At 41.4% G+C, this 18,298-nt stretch overlaps 1 protein-coding gene across 1 annotated transcript in view; it reads left to right on the top strand.

Moving 5' to 3' along the window:
• The window catches only part of CHMP4C (charged multivesicular body protein 4C), a 115,778-nt gene that overhangs the window by 84,364 nt on the left and 13,116 nt on the right, over positions 1 to 18,298 (top strand). Inside the window, exons 3-4 of the mRNA XM_085605356.1 lie at positions 7,606 to 7,720; positions 17,140 to 17,248. Of these exons, the coding sequence (XP_085461482.1) occupies positions 7,606 to 7,720; positions 17,140 to 17,248 (224 nt within the window). The remainder of the gene's footprint in view (positions 1 to 7,605; positions 7,721 to 17,139; positions 17,249 to 18,298) is intronic.

Genomic DNA, 18,298 nt, shown 5'->3' with positions numbered 1-18,298 from the left:
TTCATGTTGGTGAATCTGCCAAGTAGTACATAACATGTTAAATCTCAGCAAGTAAACATAAAAAGTAAAGTGTATTCAATTTGAATGCTTTTAAAGATTACATATAGCTATGCCTAAGACTTACATGGGGGACCAAAATTCTGACCACTTAAGACAAGCAGATGGGGGGGATTTACTACTCACTTTGCTGAGAGTCCAGTTAATATGGAACGTTATTCAGAACTCAGTTGTGAACACACTTATTGTTGTAGGTCTAAGGTCCTCATTATAGTGTTGAATAAAGGACAAGGTTGATCTCTGATCCTCTGGTCGCCTCACCTCCTGCTTGTGTGAAATATCTGTTATAATGATGTACCTATTGGTTTGACTCGGGCCATGATTATTCATTCAATCACTCTTAAGAGTAATGTTTGAGGGCTGGAGCTAGAATAAATTGTCCAGAGGCAGAAGCAGATATTGAGCTAGCAGTAGAAAATTCATTTACTTGGCCCACATTTAGCTAGGTAGTAACATAGTTGTGTTGTCTTATTTGATATCATTAAACAAAGCAAACCTGACAGTAAGTGACCTGTAATCAAAAGATAAATTTTGAGTGGTGCATCCTCCCTTTTTCGACATATGATGTATTTTCGCCTTTGCTGCTACAATGTTTAATCCAAGTTGTATGTAAATTTCTTTGTCATTCGCTTGAAGACCTACTTCCAAGGAGCAGCAAATGTTCTGGTGAGGACGAAGGGGTTACTCTTTTAACATATAGCTTCAACAAGCATTGTGCTACAGCAGCTCCAATAGCAGTGCAGATTATTTTACTAGTTAAATTGGGACAAGCTGGTTTTCTGCATCAGTTGCTAAACATTCTGGGAAATGTCTGAATTTTAAAAGTTCATTATGAGAGTGAACTTGCCCCCATGCTTATGCCTTACTGTTTAATCTTCTTTAAACTGCCTACTCCAGGCTGCTTAGTCTCTGACATATTTCTGTTTCTTAATTTCGAACCTCTACCTTCTGGCAACAGAGTGCCATTCCCGTCTGACAAATCCACTGTATTGGTTTATTAGACAGCGAGTGCATCTGTCCCTGTTTTGTCTAAGTGCAGGGATTCATTGCTTCTGTGGGATAATCGTGCAAGAGTACTGAGCTCTTATCTGTGGGAATATCTTCAGTAGATGTATTTTAGAGCCACTGACCATAAAAACAGAACATTCTGCGTCTGCTGAATGTCAGTGGCTTCCTTAAGATGTTGGTGTTCGGATTGGTCATAGTGAGTACTGTTACTCGTTTGGTAACCTAGGCTGTGTGGACGTCTCCATTGGGGGTGGTACCAACTCTGAAATACTACAGCTTGACTTCGGACATCGCCTTTTCTGCTTTCGGGGAAATATATCATAATAGAATTGGGAATGGTTGAACATGTCCTGCACCCAACTTGCTTCCTACAGAGCAAGAATCGGAGTATACGTCCATCTGTAGATAAACTGATAGGGAGACTTTACCAGAAACTTATTCGGCCTTAAGTGGTAGCGGTTTTCCACGTCTTGCGAATGGATACTTTCCTGTTCAATGCATAAAGTCATTAAACGTGTAACACCCTCTCCTGTCACCATAAAAAAGAAAATTGTCTGGTGCTTTTTTTGCTCCTTATGAATGAGTGAGCGAGTCATTCTTGTAGTGGACGGTAAGAAATAAATGCCTTTTTTTTAACATGGTAACTTACCACTGAGAAACCGATATGAGCACTGTAAGGCCTCCTACAAAGGCACCTTAGTTGTTTTCAAAATATGTAAAGATACGATTTGTAATAACTGTGAGTAATTCTGTTTGGCATCAGACACCAGTGCTAAGACTGACTCGTATGCTTGTATCATCTAAGCTATATAGTGAGTCTGTTAAATAATTCTGAACTGAGATATATTTCGATGATATTTATAAGACTAAAGCATGTTCTCCATGTATCATGACTGGGCGAGTGGTTTCATAAAGGTGAGGTGCATTGGTGCCCATGTAGAGTGAATACTCTAAAGGACACAATGCAAAATGTATTCCAGGTAAAAATGTCAGTTCTGTAAATTATCAATAATGTGGGCATTAATACGCCTGGGGAGAAATGGTGTATGGGTAGGGTTGCTGGAAAGCAGGGTAATGAGTAAGGTTGTTGGTTATTTATTCAGACTGATCCTCTGACAATTAAGGACTGTACAGGTGGATTCAAACAAAGTCTGAATGCACTTCATTTCACCTTCATCATGGTCTTATTTTGCCACTGATTTTGATGGTTTAGGGTCAGTGTCCAGGCCAATTGTTGGCACAACCTAGGCCCCAAGCTAATAAGTCAACTAGTTTTAGGACTTTCATTTATTTATGATCAATGTGCTAGATTTTTAAAGAACAGAAAGTCTTCTAAAAGTTGAGCGAGGAGAGTTACACCCGATGAAACACATGCGTAAGATCCTGACATACGCCTCCTACTCACTGCGGATGCACCGTACAAAACAGCTAGCAAGGTAGTGGAGGTGGTGGGGTTTAACTACTTCCTTGGGTGAAGCACTATGAGAAGCGAAAGACTGGGGAGAGGGAAAGACCGAAACCAGGCAGAAGGTATAAGACCTCACCATAAGAGGATTGCTTCAACACTTAGGATCTTACAGAAAAACCTGTTAATTATTATTCAAACCCCAGGACCACTGATCACCCCTCAGCAGGATTAGACCCTATTCCTTCACTAGGATCTGTACTACCTAGACTAGAGCAGCTGTTAGAAACACTGCAGTGGAGTCATTCATGCTTGCCACATACAGTCATTAGACGAAAGCAAGACTTTCCTCCAGCGAGAGGTTAATCAGAACCAAACTTACATCAGGGGAAAGATAGCCAACATGGATTTGGAGGAGTGATGTAAGATTTATCCTCTGTTGCAAACCACAGTGGAGATGAAGACCATGACGCTCGACATTCACATTGGTTAGGCCCTTACCACCGATTAGGGAATACATCCATAGTATAACCCACGCACTCTAAATTATGCACTCGTGACACATTTATTCAGGGAGATATCCTTAGTGGAGCACCCATGCTGGATTAATCCCAACCCAAGAGCATTATTTAAAATGCGTCTAAATGGCAAGTAATTGATCAACGCTGATCGAAACAAATACAGAGTGACCTAATATCACAGACTTTTGTGCTCTTTTAGAGAGGTATCCCTTGTAAGACAATTCTATGGATGAGTCTTGCTTCACCAGTGTGTTCAAAGGGGCATTTGACAAGGTCACGACAGACCTTCATGTGAAAGAACAAAAGTTATCCAGTGGGAAAAACATTTTTGCATTATACCACCTGACAAACAGGCTTTTTAAATTCTGATTCAGAACAGCATTTTGTAAAAAGCAAATGCACATGTAACAAGCCCACCTCTTCTTCATCTAAAATCAGAAGGCCAACCATTGATAAATTCGGGACTCCTGCAGACATAACTGTTTACATCTTTCCTCAGAATTTTGGCTAAGCCTTTCTGGTGTCAGCAACCTTGAAGGGGGGGGAAAGTTTTGCTTCTTCCTCATCAGTTGTACACAATAAGTAAGAGAAATACAGTGATATTTGGGGAGTGATGTTATACTAGAACTAAATATACTACACTCTGCAGACATTAGTCAGACATGACCAGGTACTGCTTACGTAAGTGGACGGTTAACACAACAGCAAACAATATCTTCAACAAAAACAACTGTGGAGAGGCATGCTGTCTTAAGTCATGACTAACATGCTGACAAGCTGATTCGGTTGCTCATAGCATGAGTTGTGGAGCACAACACTCCGACATGCATGACTCAATTTGGAGGAGGAACTGCACTTACAATTTTTATGGCATGCCTCCTTCTTCCCAGTGATACAATACTCGCACATAGCAAGAGTTGCCATTGTGATGAGCCATCAATTCTACAGAATGATTGAGGGACTTCTCAGCCCATTCCCCAGTTTACCTGTCATTCATACAAGGGCCCAAGGTTTGTTAATGTTTATCCATAGGAGAACCAAGGATGAACATTACTGTAGCTGGATGCATGGGGGACCAAGTGGTAAAATGTACTTACTCATCTCTCTAGAGGGCTGTTACCTACCATGTAGGAGCACTCTGGAGAGACAAAGAGACCCATTTCTTCGATCACAATAAAAATTGATAACTTGAGGCTTGTGAATTATTTTTATAGTTCGAAAGGTTGCCGATCATCTTTTTTTATCTGATGTTTTCTGTCTCTGCAGATGACTCATTTAGCTTTTTAAGCTAGGAGGAAAACATTGGTTGCTCCCACCCATTTCCTAACTGTGTGTGAATCTTTGTTTATATTAAAAATGTATCTCAGTCGAGAAATCCACAGCTAGTCTTTGCAGCATCGTGACATATACCTGTTTGTCTAAATTCTATCTCACAGAGTGTATTATAGTCCCTTTATCACAGTTGCTGTTGGTCTTGCTACTGAAATTACAAAATCTGCAGACATTATGAAAAATGACACACCTGACGAGCATTTACATTACAATCCGTATTCTCTGATAAGTCTACTCAAGAGGATAGGTTATTTTGAAACATGGTCCCCTTAATCACTGTGTGTAGATACTGAAGCTACACTTCAATGATCAGGCCCAATAAGGCTTAAAGTGTGACTTGTATTATCTTTTGTTTTATGCAGAGCAGATGGGGACAAGCTGGTCAGGACAAACTGACCCCTATGTTGGTGTCAGTAGGCTAATGAGTGTAGCGTGTATCTCCTTCTTGATGGCACAGATGGGCTAAGATTTTAGAAAATGCTGCCTGAAGTAATTTCATGTAGTTTACAATGGCGAGCTCGGTTTTAATCAGAGTGTGCTCTCAGATCCCACCAAACCAGACCATCTGCGCTGTTTGAAAATCTAGATTTTCAGAGGTTTTCTCAAAAGTAACCATTTGTGCTCTTGTGAATTCATTTCTGATACCTAGGTCTTTAGGGCCCTCTATTCAAAGAGACCTACCCCAATGCCAAATTATGTGTTATTGGATCTGGTATTTATCTATGGGCTATAATCGTGTCACAGCTTGTGCATGTTGCATGAGTTCTTGTATCAAAAACCCCCCACGATGCACAGGCCATTGAATCTGATTCTGCCGTTCTCCTGGGAGACAATTGAGTTCTTCCAAAAAAGGTTTACTTTAGTTGTGTTTCATTTCAGAACCAGCCATGCCACCTGGTACAGCACTCATCGTGGTCACTTTGTTGTCATCAGCTCCTTCCATGACCACGACTCTGGTCTGCAGTATTCAATATATTGTGGCGGCAGACAGAACTTTCCAGAGCATACATAGGTGTCATGCAAAGGTGTGCCTTGCTGGTCTGAAGGAAATTGTGCAGATTTCCTAGCCTTAAGGGTTATTGTCCTAAGCACATTGAAGTCACTGCCGGCCATCACTGATCAGACTCCCTTCTACAGCTTCCTCTGACCGGCTGTAGCCTCCTTAGATTTTTACTCGTGAGGGCAGCGTTAAGGAGAAGCATCTGTAGTCTGGCGGATCATGGAATAGAACACATGGTTTGAATATCAATTTGAAAATATCTGCCGGTTACTTTCACAGTTAAAAACAACTATGGTGTGTCCCTCTACCCTCAATATTTCGAATTCTTACCCCAGTCTGGTGTAGCCTGATGAAGTGAATTTTAACTGATCGGATATTGGGAAGTCTATCCGACAATGATGGCTGGTGAATAGTGAGCTCCATTACATCAATCCCTCTTTGGATTGGCAGGAGCATGAGCGGTGAGGAAAGAACAGCACATACAGGAGGGGGTTGTGTAGGAGTTTGACAGTTGTCTAGCAGAGGATAACCTGTGAGAACATCTGGAGGCCAGACACAAGACTAGAAGCCCAAATAAGTTTACTTCCTCTTGCACTTCTTTAAAGGCCACAGGTAATACACCAGTTGGACCACACATACCAATGGAGCATTTAGAATTATGGATGGGTTACAGTGAATAGCAGGGATGTTTTTCCCACAGGGATTTTCAGTGGTATCAATAATAGCCTATCAGAGCGAAGCTTGAGTTGTCTATGATGTCACCAAGGCCTGGAGGTGAAAAACGTTCCTGTTGCTCCTGTTAAATGATCTACTAATGAATGTTATGTATTTCCTGCCCTTCTCCCTGCGACCCCCCTCAAAAAACATCATTATCTCCTCTTTTAAGTGGTACACTGGAGCAGAGGAGTAAAAAGAGAGCCATGCGTAACATGGCCTCATCTCCTAAACACAAACATAAAATATCTGACTTGCTGCCACATCCCCTGAACTTATTCTTCCCCTGCCAAAATTAAAAAAGCATCCCCATTTTCTGGCACCCACCCACATCACCTTGTCTTCGACCATCCTCCACTCCGCCAAACGATGAATATATATAAATAAAAATATTAAATGTGAATTCAATGGATAAAAATACAAAGGTTAAAGTGCTTTTAAAATAAGGTAAAAACAAATGCTTAGAAATGGAAAAAACCTCTGAAATTCACCAGTATTAATCCACTGGAAAAACAAAACAAAGGTTAAACTGGAGTTATAAGTCAGTAAGGTAATAACATTTTTAACTTGCGTTTAAAAAAAAAAAAAAGAAAGAAATTCACTGAAAAAATAAAAGTTAAAGTGGAGTAATAAAAATACCTACCATTTAAAAATGTTTTACAAAAAGAACACCCCCAGTTATGCACAACTGACCTCAGTATAACTTTCTCTGCCATAGATTTCATATTGTTATGTTATGTTATAAAAAATGTATACAGCGCATGTACACCCAGAGGTTTCATGGCGCTAATGAGGCAATATGTGAAGTCGTAAGCAGTGAACAATAGCTGTGTAAGTTATACATAGATCAGTTGCATATAACTGGTGAATTTCAGTTAAGTTGAACCAAAGTTAAATTACTACCTCACTTACGTATATCTTCACTTTAAGATTTGTTTTTAGTGAATTTGTATGCTTTTAAAAAGAAATTAAGTAAAATCTTACTACGATGCTTCAACCAAAGCCCCGATGTGCATGGTCGATTTATGTATGTAGGTTTGTGTATAGATGGATATAGATGCATATAAAACAAAGGTTAAAGTTACGGTAAAGTTAGGTGAAATGTAACCTTTTAAACTCTAAAACCCACTGAAACTCACCAGTTATAGTTAACTGAAGTAACTATAACTCACGGCCCGCCTTGCACAGTGTTGTCATCAATGATGTAACATGAAAATGTCATGAATTATGTCACTTGTGAGGTCCTAAGCAGCCGTGCCTGGCGAGGGCGTGAGTTATAGTTACTTCAGTTAAATATAAACTGTGGATTTCAGTGGATTTTAGAGACTAGAAAGTGATGTGTTATCTAACTGTATTGTCACTTTAAGCTTTGTTTTTTTTGTGTGATTCTGTGTTTTACTTTTTTTATTAATGTAGAGTAAACCTGGGGAAACAAGATAAAGGTCAATTTATATGAAGGAACTGAATTGGAGAGTTTCAGAAGTGAATTAAAGACTTCACTTACTATGGAATTGCTTGCAGTTTTAATCCTTGAGAAAGCCATAATTGGTCACGTTCCTCTTTTCCAGGGATCTCGACAAAATTGACTCCTTAATGCAGGACATTACTGAGCAGCAGGAGGTGGCGCAGGAGATCTCGGACGCCATTTCTCGACCCGTCGGGTTTGGTGAGGAGTTTGATGAGGTTCGTAAATGGATGGTTGGGCAACTGGTGAACGGGAAAAATCCGCTTTCTAATATGGTCATCACTGATCTTTTTTTCTGCATACTATTTAGGAACATTTTGCAGATGTGTATGTTAATCTGAGAAGGAACTTGCACAATGTGATCAAGTCAAAGCTACTTTCAACCTATTTTCGATGAGGACAATATACATTAAGTAATCTTATCTACAACATGATTTGTGGGTTTTCCTGTGCACCCCATTGCATTCTGCTGCTTACTCTGGTGGGTGGAAAGAAAATGTGAATGACGGTTAAACAGACCAATGGGTAAAGAGGGCTGAACCATAGCCCCTAAATGTATGTATATATATTTTTTTATGCCTGATTTTTAAACAATATATCAGGCTGATGAGAAAAGTAAAGCAACCTCTGGGCCAAACCTGAAAACGCTGTGAGGCCTGTTCACTGTCTCATTGGAATCTTTCCCCCGTATCAGGCCAGACTCCTTTCAACTGCCTGCTCAGGGGTCTTGTTGCTGCTGCGCACTACTGAATGGCTGGAAAGTGAGGAAATAGACTATTTTCAGCTGAAGTTAGAAGAGACCAGCTCTATTACATTTTTGCAATGCCAGATACACTTTTTCTACCCGAGATATACGGAAAAACAAAAACTTGGATGTGATTTTTTATTTTTTATTTCTTTGGTTTAATGTATTTTTAAATGTTTTCCTTGTATGTGTGATGTAAGCAAATCATGGGAGGATTTCCTTTGTCAAATATTGGCAGTAGGTTTAAATGACATTTCACAATTGACAAGAAAATGTAATTCTGTTTTATCAAGTGCTAATATGTTTAGCAAGTGTCCCAAAGGAGCTATAGATGGTGGGAAATCCATGAATGCAATGTGAAAATTGGAAATCTTGTTGTTCAAATTGTGTTTGAAGTGAAAGATTACAAAATCACACACTTTATTATGAGAAAACCCTGCACGGTTATTGGCCAGCAATATTTAACCACTTTTCCCCAAATTGTACTGCTAAAACATTCTAAACTAAACTTAGCCCAGATTCTGAAGATCTTTCCAAGTTGTTTTTAAACTTCACAGTTCCAAAACCCATTTCAAGAAGAAGAGAACAAAAGCATACAGTTAGAGAAGTCCCTTAGTAAATCCAATTACTAAATTCCATTGCAGTCTTCTGGTGCAAAGATGTTAAAGTCCTTATTGATGACAAAATGGTGCGCCTTCCTGCAAACTATTACTATGCTTGGTTATATGCATTTGGTCTGAAGTCCATTAGAGGTCCCTCAAACACTTTTGTATTATTTCAATTGTGCTATACCCACATATAAAGGAATCTAGCGGAAAAGGAGCACATTATAAAATGCTTCATAGTGGCTCGCTGTCACTTCTGCATCCTTTATTTTTTTATGCAGCAGCACTTTTTCATTTATGTGAAAGTATTTATAATTATAACAAAACTGAGTGGTAGAACCTTATGTCCACAAAACGTGGGATAAATTGCAGCCAGCCACTCCACTGTAAAATCACCTTCTGCAGTCTTTAGTTTCCATGGTGGAGCAATGAATAAAAACCCTCTTCACTCTGTTTCCCCCCCTCTACTGGCCACCTACCCTTATTTTTATTTGCCCAACAGCCACGATTTCCTAATTCAACTTCATTCAGCTAATGCTGTCCTCTCTAGTAGATTGTTTTCTTTCAATTGATCTGGGACCATAAATTCAAACAAGCATTCATCGTAATGCACAGACGCCCATATCTCTCCTTAATATCTTTTTCTTTTGTTTAAAGACTTGTGAATTGTGCTCCTGTTATGTCATAGTTGCTGGTCCACTTACATATCTAGAGTCTTAACTTTTTATTAGAATGATATGTGTGTGAAACCCTCAAAGCAAGCAACCTGCTTGCTTGCTTGCACTGTGCCTTTCTACCCAATTTTTTGATTGCTTCAGGAAAAGGTCACTTATAGGAGTATGGCACCAGTGCTGGCACCCCACTGCATCCTGATCCAGGTCCCACAAATAACAGTAGGCCTGATGCCTAAGCTCTGTTGCTTCCTTACTCAAATCTGGCAGTCGCTTTGGGTGAAGATGCTGAAGCCCTGTGGCTCTCCTACCCGGATGCCAGGTCACTGTGTTGGGTTTTTGGTCCTTAACACATGCACCACTCTCCTCCATAGCAGCATTGCCCTTACATGACTGGGACTGGAGGAAGAATCATTGCAGTGATCTACAAATCCGAACCTACAATTCCTACAGTGACGAGGGGAGAAGGATATTCGAGCATGCACACAAGAAATTTTGCCAGTTTGTAGTCGCACAACTCCTTTCATCAGATGGATATTCTTTCAGATTTTCTAATGTCTCGCACAAGTGACTGTGTTTTTTTTATACTAGACAGAACACAAGACTATGGTTACTCTCTGCTGCTACATAAACTTAAAATGCATGCAGCTTTTTCATTTACTTTTATTACACGAAATGTGACATACACAAGATTTACTCTGGAAACTGATTCACTGTGGTAAACCTTCAACACATCAATGGCGCAGCACTTTTATCTTGTTAGAGCCACAAAAATCATCATGAGACTGGTCTTGCTATGATGTCCTATAGCAGCTTTTAACGTTCCACAACTAGACACTCTGATTAGAAACAATGGGCCACACCGGATTTGTGTAGAACATTGAGGATGCCTAAAAGACCGTTGTTACCGCACTACTTTACCAGAACATAGGTGCAGGGGCAGAACATGGTCCAATAGGCGTCTCACATCCAAACAAATAATCCCTAACTCTCCGTAGCTGCCACTAACCTGAGGTCTCTGAACATAGTGCTGAGAGAGATCAAATAATTCCAAGGATTGTAGGGGAAAGACTTTGAGGTGACATTTTGGAAGGATATTCAAGAATTGGCGCAAACAGAAGATTTGTGGAAAATGTTCTTGGTGCCTGGCTTGAAGATAATCTTGACTGGAGAGCCAGGAACACGGGTGAAGAGCAGAGACCAAGCAGAGGCTCTAGCACTTCAACAGGGTGGAAAGCCAAGCCCTGGTTGTGGCTTTTATAGACTGTGGGATCCCTGAATCCTGTGGAAGAGCCTCATATCCTGCAGTAGAGCCACAAATCTAGCTGTTGTCTGCCACTCAGATGTGGTATACGAGGACAGCTTTTTGGCTGCCTGATTGAGACAATACTGACTGTGCTGGTGATGGAGTAACAACTGGCACTGAATTGCAAAAGGCTATTTTGAATTCTCAACAAATGCCAGCATACCTTGCATTTTCTTGTAGGAATTGAAAGAAATTGAAAGTGGTACCCAAAACGCAATACTTTCATACACAGCTAAGTTGCAGATACCAAAGCAACTAAGCTTTCTGTACCAAAAGAAGCTGATGCACATGTGGCCACAACTTTTGACTAGTGAAACTTCTAGACTGTGTCCGAGAGATGAATGAGGAAGAGGAAAGAGGGGGAGCAGAGCATGGCATTTCCTAGAACGAGATGACTGCTCATTAATCATCCAATAGAACTGGGAATTGTTTGTTAATTCTTAGAAGAGAAACAATGGTGCTGGGAATCGCATATTAAACTCTCCCGTTCCTTCCGTCTTGCTTTCAGCAATACCTGGATCATGTGCAGAGAGGGGATTGGTATGGCAGTTTTGCCAGATGCTTAAATCTGCAAAGAATCACCAGACCTGTCAAGAAGTACAGGAAGGAACTTCCCACACTGCTTACAGTCACATCTCTTCTTGCTTGAAGAGAACAGGGGGATGGTGCTTTTCATGAAGTAATTTGTCTACAACACATTATATTTGAATCCTCTGGGCAAACGGTGGAAGCCAATTGAAATTGTGAAATGGTTTAAATATATAATCAAACTTGCCCTTCGCGGTATGAGGTGGACTGCAGCATTTTGAAGATATTGAAGCTTGGCTGCCCATTTAATGGCACTGCACCAGTCCTTTTTCACTCAGATGAAAAAGTTAACTACTTGTACTTTTTAAATATTTAGGAAAAAATTTAACAGTTTTCAATTGTATACAAAATCTAGTTGAAGTTTAAATAAAAAAAGAAATAATGGTTAAGGTGTATGTCTATGGAAACTTTGCAAGTTTTAGGAAGTAAATACAATTATTGGCTAATATGGATGTCTATGGAATATGCAAAAACATACAGTTAAAATTTGTGAATTTAACCATAATCCTAACTGGCTTCTTCCCTTACTCCATGATGTTCCAAGTCATTCTATGAGAGGGATACTACTCCTTCAATAACTGTAACCCTAACCCATTCCCTTGCAGCTGAAGTGGTTCTACAAGTGATTAATGTGTACAGGTGGTTAGAAGTGGCACTCGTTTGTGGGGACTGCAACTTATTTTTCAAAATTAGTATTTGATCCAGAGCAAAAGAGAAAGGCAGAGCAGGGAAAGGGAAGAAGTGAATTAGGGGAACACATTGAGGGAGGAACGGAAATGAAAAAATGTGAGTGTGAGACAGAGACAGGAAGGGTAAGGTGGTGGTAGAAAGAGCCATTAAGCATAATGAAGGCTAGGCAATATTGTGCTAGTAGATGGAGGAGCTGTGACATCAGGTGGTTATGATAACGGTGCTTATTCCAGAAGAAATGGGTAAATAGGAACAACTTGGTAAGGCACAAAACAGTGAACCGGATCCAACTGCCTTTCTTTCAAACCCCCCAAACCATTCGAATACAGCATTCCATGCACACTAACCTCTCCACACTTTCACAGACCACATGCTATGGAACCTTCACTTCCCTAGTTCTTACAGAACGCCTAGCACTAAGCTACTGCCAAACTAAACGCCACACAATTCCTGTCCCTCCAACAGACACAACAATGACCATAAAACAGACCAACAAATGATCAATGTTGGGAATGACCATCTTTTGTCTGGTGTAACCCTACATGTAACCCAAGGCCGTGGGTGTGAGGAGGTTGTGCCCAGGAACTTAATTAACTTCAAAGAGGCTACCCTGTCACAGGCAACTGTGTTGACCCTTCTTTTTTCCCACACCTCGTAGTCTTCAGTGCCAGTCGGAGAAGAGCTGCCCCCCCAGAACTGGTTTAGAGTGACCACGGGAGGGGGTGGTGGTTGCTCATTTCTTAGGTTTAGGCAGAGGGGCGCACTATAGGTAGGGTCGCCTCTAGGAACTTTTATATTCTCGGTTAAGGAGGGGCTAGGAATCAACCCCACCCACAGACTGGTGCCAGGCATAAATGGGGAACCTATAGTAGCTTCCTCAGAACACTTTCTGGGCCTGTGGAAGAAGAGACGAGGACTGGACCTGCAAACTGTAACCTGAAAAGAGCCTAGAAGACTGGACGCACTCTCTCTCTTGTACCCAGGAAAAAGTTGTGGACTTAAAGGGTCATAAGACTGACCTCCTGTTCAAGCTACAGGCACACAACAAGCTACAAGAGGCCTTTCCTGCAATTTTCAGTTGACACCTGGCCAATTTTAACAGGACCTACCCTGCTGCTGGCCTCTACTCAAGTGTATGTTGACCCCCCAAGTGTTGTCCTCAAGGTCCTGGGTCCTTGACTGGTATCAAAGTAGACTCTTCCTAACAAAACCTGGGACTTAGAAATGTCTTGGCTCCAAAGACCCTCGGAGGACTGGGATCAACGTGGCAAGCCGATCTGATGAAGGTGGGTATTCGCTGAGCCACAGATTCAGGTTGCTCCCAGTCTGAGCTTTTCTGCAGCAGCAAATCTGATTCAGCAGGACCTTGCAGAGAAGGTGTCCGGCCTTGTGGAGCCATCATTGGCTACTGCCTGCTGCCATGCCCCTCTGGAAGAATCCAAGCTCCAAACAGTGACTAAGTCCGAAGGTAGACATCTTCACCGTGCAAAGACATTATACTCTCACTTGGAGCTTTCCACTAAACGTTAATGGCTTCACCGAGACATCGCCCAGTGGCTATCCAATGGTTTGGAACCCTCCTCATTCACAACATGCTGCCTTACCCCTTGAAGGGGTTTTGACTACCATTTCAAAGACTAGAACTCCAAAGGTAAAACCTCTGACCAGGTTGAACCTGGTTTCTGTGTCTGACCCACGTTCCATCGCGGTCAGCATTAACTTGCTCCTAGGTACCAGTCCAGAACAACCAGATGACCTTATTGAATTTTTGGTATTTCATAAATAATTTACAAATTACCTCCAAAGTTAAATCTGTCTGCTCTGTACGATAGCTACCTGGGATTGAGCTCGGTTAATTTAGTGTCTTTAAGGGTTCACCCTGACAAGGGTTGTGGTTATTACTTGAGGTGGATACTGATTCTCCCTCCCTCACCCCCTGCCATCCTCCCACCACCCGAGTTTATTACAATGACAGAGATCACAACATCTTAATACATCTCTGGAAGTACATGGAAACTTGAACTATGCCTCATATCACCAGACGTCCACGGACCCATTCACTCAGGATCCTGAATCAAGACCAACCTCTCCCTTGAATTCAAAACATCAGATCCAGATTCGGTAATCAAGTAGTCAAAACTATCGTTGAACACAGTAGCACTCTTAGGAGCCATTTCAGGTAATACTGCAGTATTACGTTCTGTTGAAGACAATCCTCAACTCATTGGCATGGACCCCTGTTTGACCTCCCTTTATACTAAAGCAAACAATTCATCCTTCTCAACAAGACCACTGAAAATTGATACCCTGTCTACATTCTAAACACCATCTGCCTGTAGTCTAACCACACCATTAAATAGTTTAGTCACCTTAATGGTATCAATCCACATATAATGTGACCTCTCACTTCCTTTGGCATACTTGATCTGAACTAATTGCCCCAGTCTTGTAAAATTGTGGAACACTCATGCACTGTTTCCCTAAAAGCATCAGAAGAACTCTTGTTATCAGTCCTACCTTTCAGACTTAAGCCAGTCTTGAGTCGTCTCAACGCTTCAAATGGTGAAAACATCCCGGTTACTGAGTTGGTCATGGTTGTGTATGAAAATAACATGGCATGCAAGTCATTGGTCCAAAATACCCCCTTACATTTTCCAATTGTAGTGTCTCTTTGATAACTTGGTTGACCTATTAACTTCAACATTTTCTTCATGATGATAATTCACAATTCTTTTGACTGTGATACCACACAAACTGAAATATTTGGACAACCTGTCACTAATGAACTACGGATCATTATCTGATACAAGATAAGATGGTAAACTGTCTCTGCAAAAAACATGTTGTAGAAATTTGATTACAGCGACTACGCTGATTCCTCTGCAATCCTCATCACAACCCATTTAGAATAATAGTCTGCAACCTCTACAACATGCACAATGGAGCCGTTTGTCACATTAAATAGACTCAAAATGTTTGCTCCCAGCTTTCCTAATGACCCCTATAAGAACTCCATTGTCACAGGAGGTGTCACACACTGTTAAGTATATGCCACTTTTGTTACATTCGTTTCAAATCTGAACCCATCTTTCAGTAGCCCGATTCAAACCAGGCAGCTAGAAATATTTGATTTGTTCTGGACATCCTTATGTGTTTTTGTTGCTGACTGATGAACTTTGCTCTCACACCAAAGGGCGGTAAATCAAGTGCACATGCATCACTGCGTCACAGTTACATATGCATTAATGTACATCTGCTACATTTCTGCAAAAGGAAATTATTACACACATGAGTAATATGGGAGATATGACAATCTCTTAATCCCTGGAGTGCTCTTTAAATACTAAAGGAAATCTCAAATTGTCTACAAATATAGGCATAAGCTTACAAGTATACATTTTGGACCAAAGACCATTGAGTGTTGGGCCTGTTAAACCCCATTCAGGATGTCACAGGGCGGAAAGGGGCTAGTTGGCTCCAGCCATGGAGGTTAAGGTAGTAGCCAATGGTGACCTCGGGTCTGTCCTACTACCGCTCTGCAAACTGAGCCAAGTAACACCCTTTCCAAACTTGATTCTTAGGGTAGCGAGAGCGAGCAATCACAGGAGAAAGCATGGGATGTATGAGCTCAGAGCTAAACCATCAACCGATGCAATAACTCCAATGACCAGCCCTGTGCTTGTCTTTTTGAGAAAATATTTAGCAGTGCTAAATACTACAGAGTTCAATCCAGTATGCAGTGCAGTGAACCTGGTTATGATTCTCAATTGTGGTGCTACACCCTCTCATTTCCCTTTTTAATTGCCCCAGCTGGTACGACAGTTGTATGGCTCAAGTGCAGTTTCAATTACCCCACAAGTCAAATGTGCACTCAATTCACGTTTCTCAAGGGTCTCGCCCCTGGTGGTGTAGACGTATGTTTAGTCTCTCACACTACTCCCAGTCAGATCTGGCGACCTCATCGTCCTCCTGCAAGCAGAAGCACACAGCGAATGAACAGAGTCTCTGGGACTGCAGAGGAGGCCAGGCACAGCTTTGTCACCATACATGCAGTAACCCTACTCGGTTCAACAATAAGCAGTGGCCCTGGCACTTATGTGCAGGTGCTGTCCTAGCTGCTACGAATCTGTGGGGCAACCAGAAGAAAATGTTCTCCAACTGGATGATTAGGGTACTGGTCCGTGTGGGCAAGTGCAGTCATCCTAGCATTATAACCCTAATCAGGCCACCATAGTCACCACAACAGTTGTAGCCCTAATTGGCTGATGCAAGCAGTTGTAGCCCCATTTGGGCCAACACACTCGGAAGGTTTGAAGCAGTTCCTGCAAGAAATATTTTCTGACCAACCAGAGGGATGCTCTGCAGCATAGGCCATTCCGGACTTAACTTTCAGGTAGTCGGTTTCATCTGGGTGTCCCTCAGTTCCTGGTACCTGCTGGTCTTCTCCTCCTGGGCAGTCACCCCTCCTCCTTTGGCAAGATAGACTGCTTTTGTCTCTTGGCATGCAGGCCGATACTAGGCAGAAACTCTGCTCCTCCAGCAGAAAGTGCAGACAGCAGGTGATGTTCCCTCACTTCTGGGAGAGCCCTTGCTACACAGTAGTCGGAGTTCTCCTCAAAGCACTCCTTTCCTTGGTCATGAAGTACTTGGAACTGGAACTCCATGGGTTGATTATATTCCTTGTCTAAACTGGGATTGTGGATCCACTGTCTCCAATTAAGAACTAATTCTGGGAGGTACTGCTTTCAAGTTCCCCCATCATACTGCTCTCCAGACACAGCCTTTGTGTAGAATGATGCTTCTCACAGCAGGTAGTAAGGGGAAAAATTGGAGAACCCACAACACTGCCACAATGAAGTGTGAGGTTTCTGAAACTGATTGTCATCAGCCTCTCTGAAATTATAGTCGGGAGGACATAGGAACTTCCTCATCTAACGCAACAGAAAATGCAGCCCCACCCATCACCCCTGCCGTCAAATGGTTTATGATTACTGTTAATATTACAATGTGTGTTGCATTTTTTTCTTGGCAGGATGATTTGTTAGCTGAATTAGAGGAACTGGAGCAAGAGGAATTGAACAGGCATATGGAAAATGTGCAGCTGCCCAGTGTACCTTCCACATCATTACCGTCCAGACCAGGTAAGAAATGTGGGTTACATGATTAAATAATTGGGAAAACATTTGATCAATGATTTTGTGATGAGCAAAATGTTTCTTAATTTTACTTACTCATTGCTCCGTCTGCTCTTTTTATTTAAGCAGTGTAAGCTTCCACCCTCTAGTGTGTCTTCTGGAATCTGATTAATCGGGCTGGTTGAAACAACAGTTGCGGTCCAAGGGACAAGGCAGAAACCATAATCACTTAGTGCAACACCATAGATTTGACAATTATATGTTAGAAACTCAATCCGCTAGTAGGATTTAATGCTCATCTAATTCCATAGCTAATGTTCTATTATTCCATTGACTTGGATGGAATTTTGCGTTTTTGATTAACCGTGCTTATGGCAAAGTAAGTGCCACGATATTTCAAATAACTGTGTTGGGAATGGTATCCTCTGACAGCCATTACATATTCCTTCCTCTCTATGCAGATCTACATTGCCAGTCATCATTTAGTCTATTCAAAGTCATATCCAGGTTTTATGGCCTTCACCTACAAATATAACACAGGACCAACACCATTCTATTAAACTCTTGTTCATTCTTTCTAGTCTTTGATTTTAATGTCTAAATCGTAGTTGGCCTCTAACCAGATACTATGACATAACATATTGGAACAATATATTCATTTAAAAAATGGAAATGTGGCGTTGTCATTTTGTCCCCCTACACGACACTGCTTGTCGTCTACTGCACCAGCAAGAGTTGTCACATTCAAGGTGTGGGTACATGCATGGGAGTTTGAGTGATATTCATGTATGAGCGTGTCATTTTTTGGGGATTTCAGAAACCTTGAGAAAAGAGCTTTGGGGGTTTTCAGAATGGAAAAGGTAGAACAAAGATTGAAGTGGATGGACTATGGCTCACTACAGTCAATTGAAAAAGAGGATTTTATTGCAGATTGACACCCCAGGGCACCTAAAGGACTTGATCCCAACACCTTCACTCATCCACCCTAAATGTATGGTACAAACTAGACACCATAGCTAGGGTAATTGGCTTCCAAAACAGAACACAAAGATTCAA

Source organism: Triturus cristatus, chromosome 5_1, assembly GCF_964204655.1.
Source record: "Triturus cristatus chromosome 5_1, aTriCri1.1, whole genome shotgun sequence".
Lineage (NCBI taxonomy): Eukaryota > Metazoa > Chordata > Amphibia > Caudata > Salamandridae > Triturus > Triturus cristatus.
This window is presented reverse-complemented; position numbering and strand designations above follow the sequence as displayed.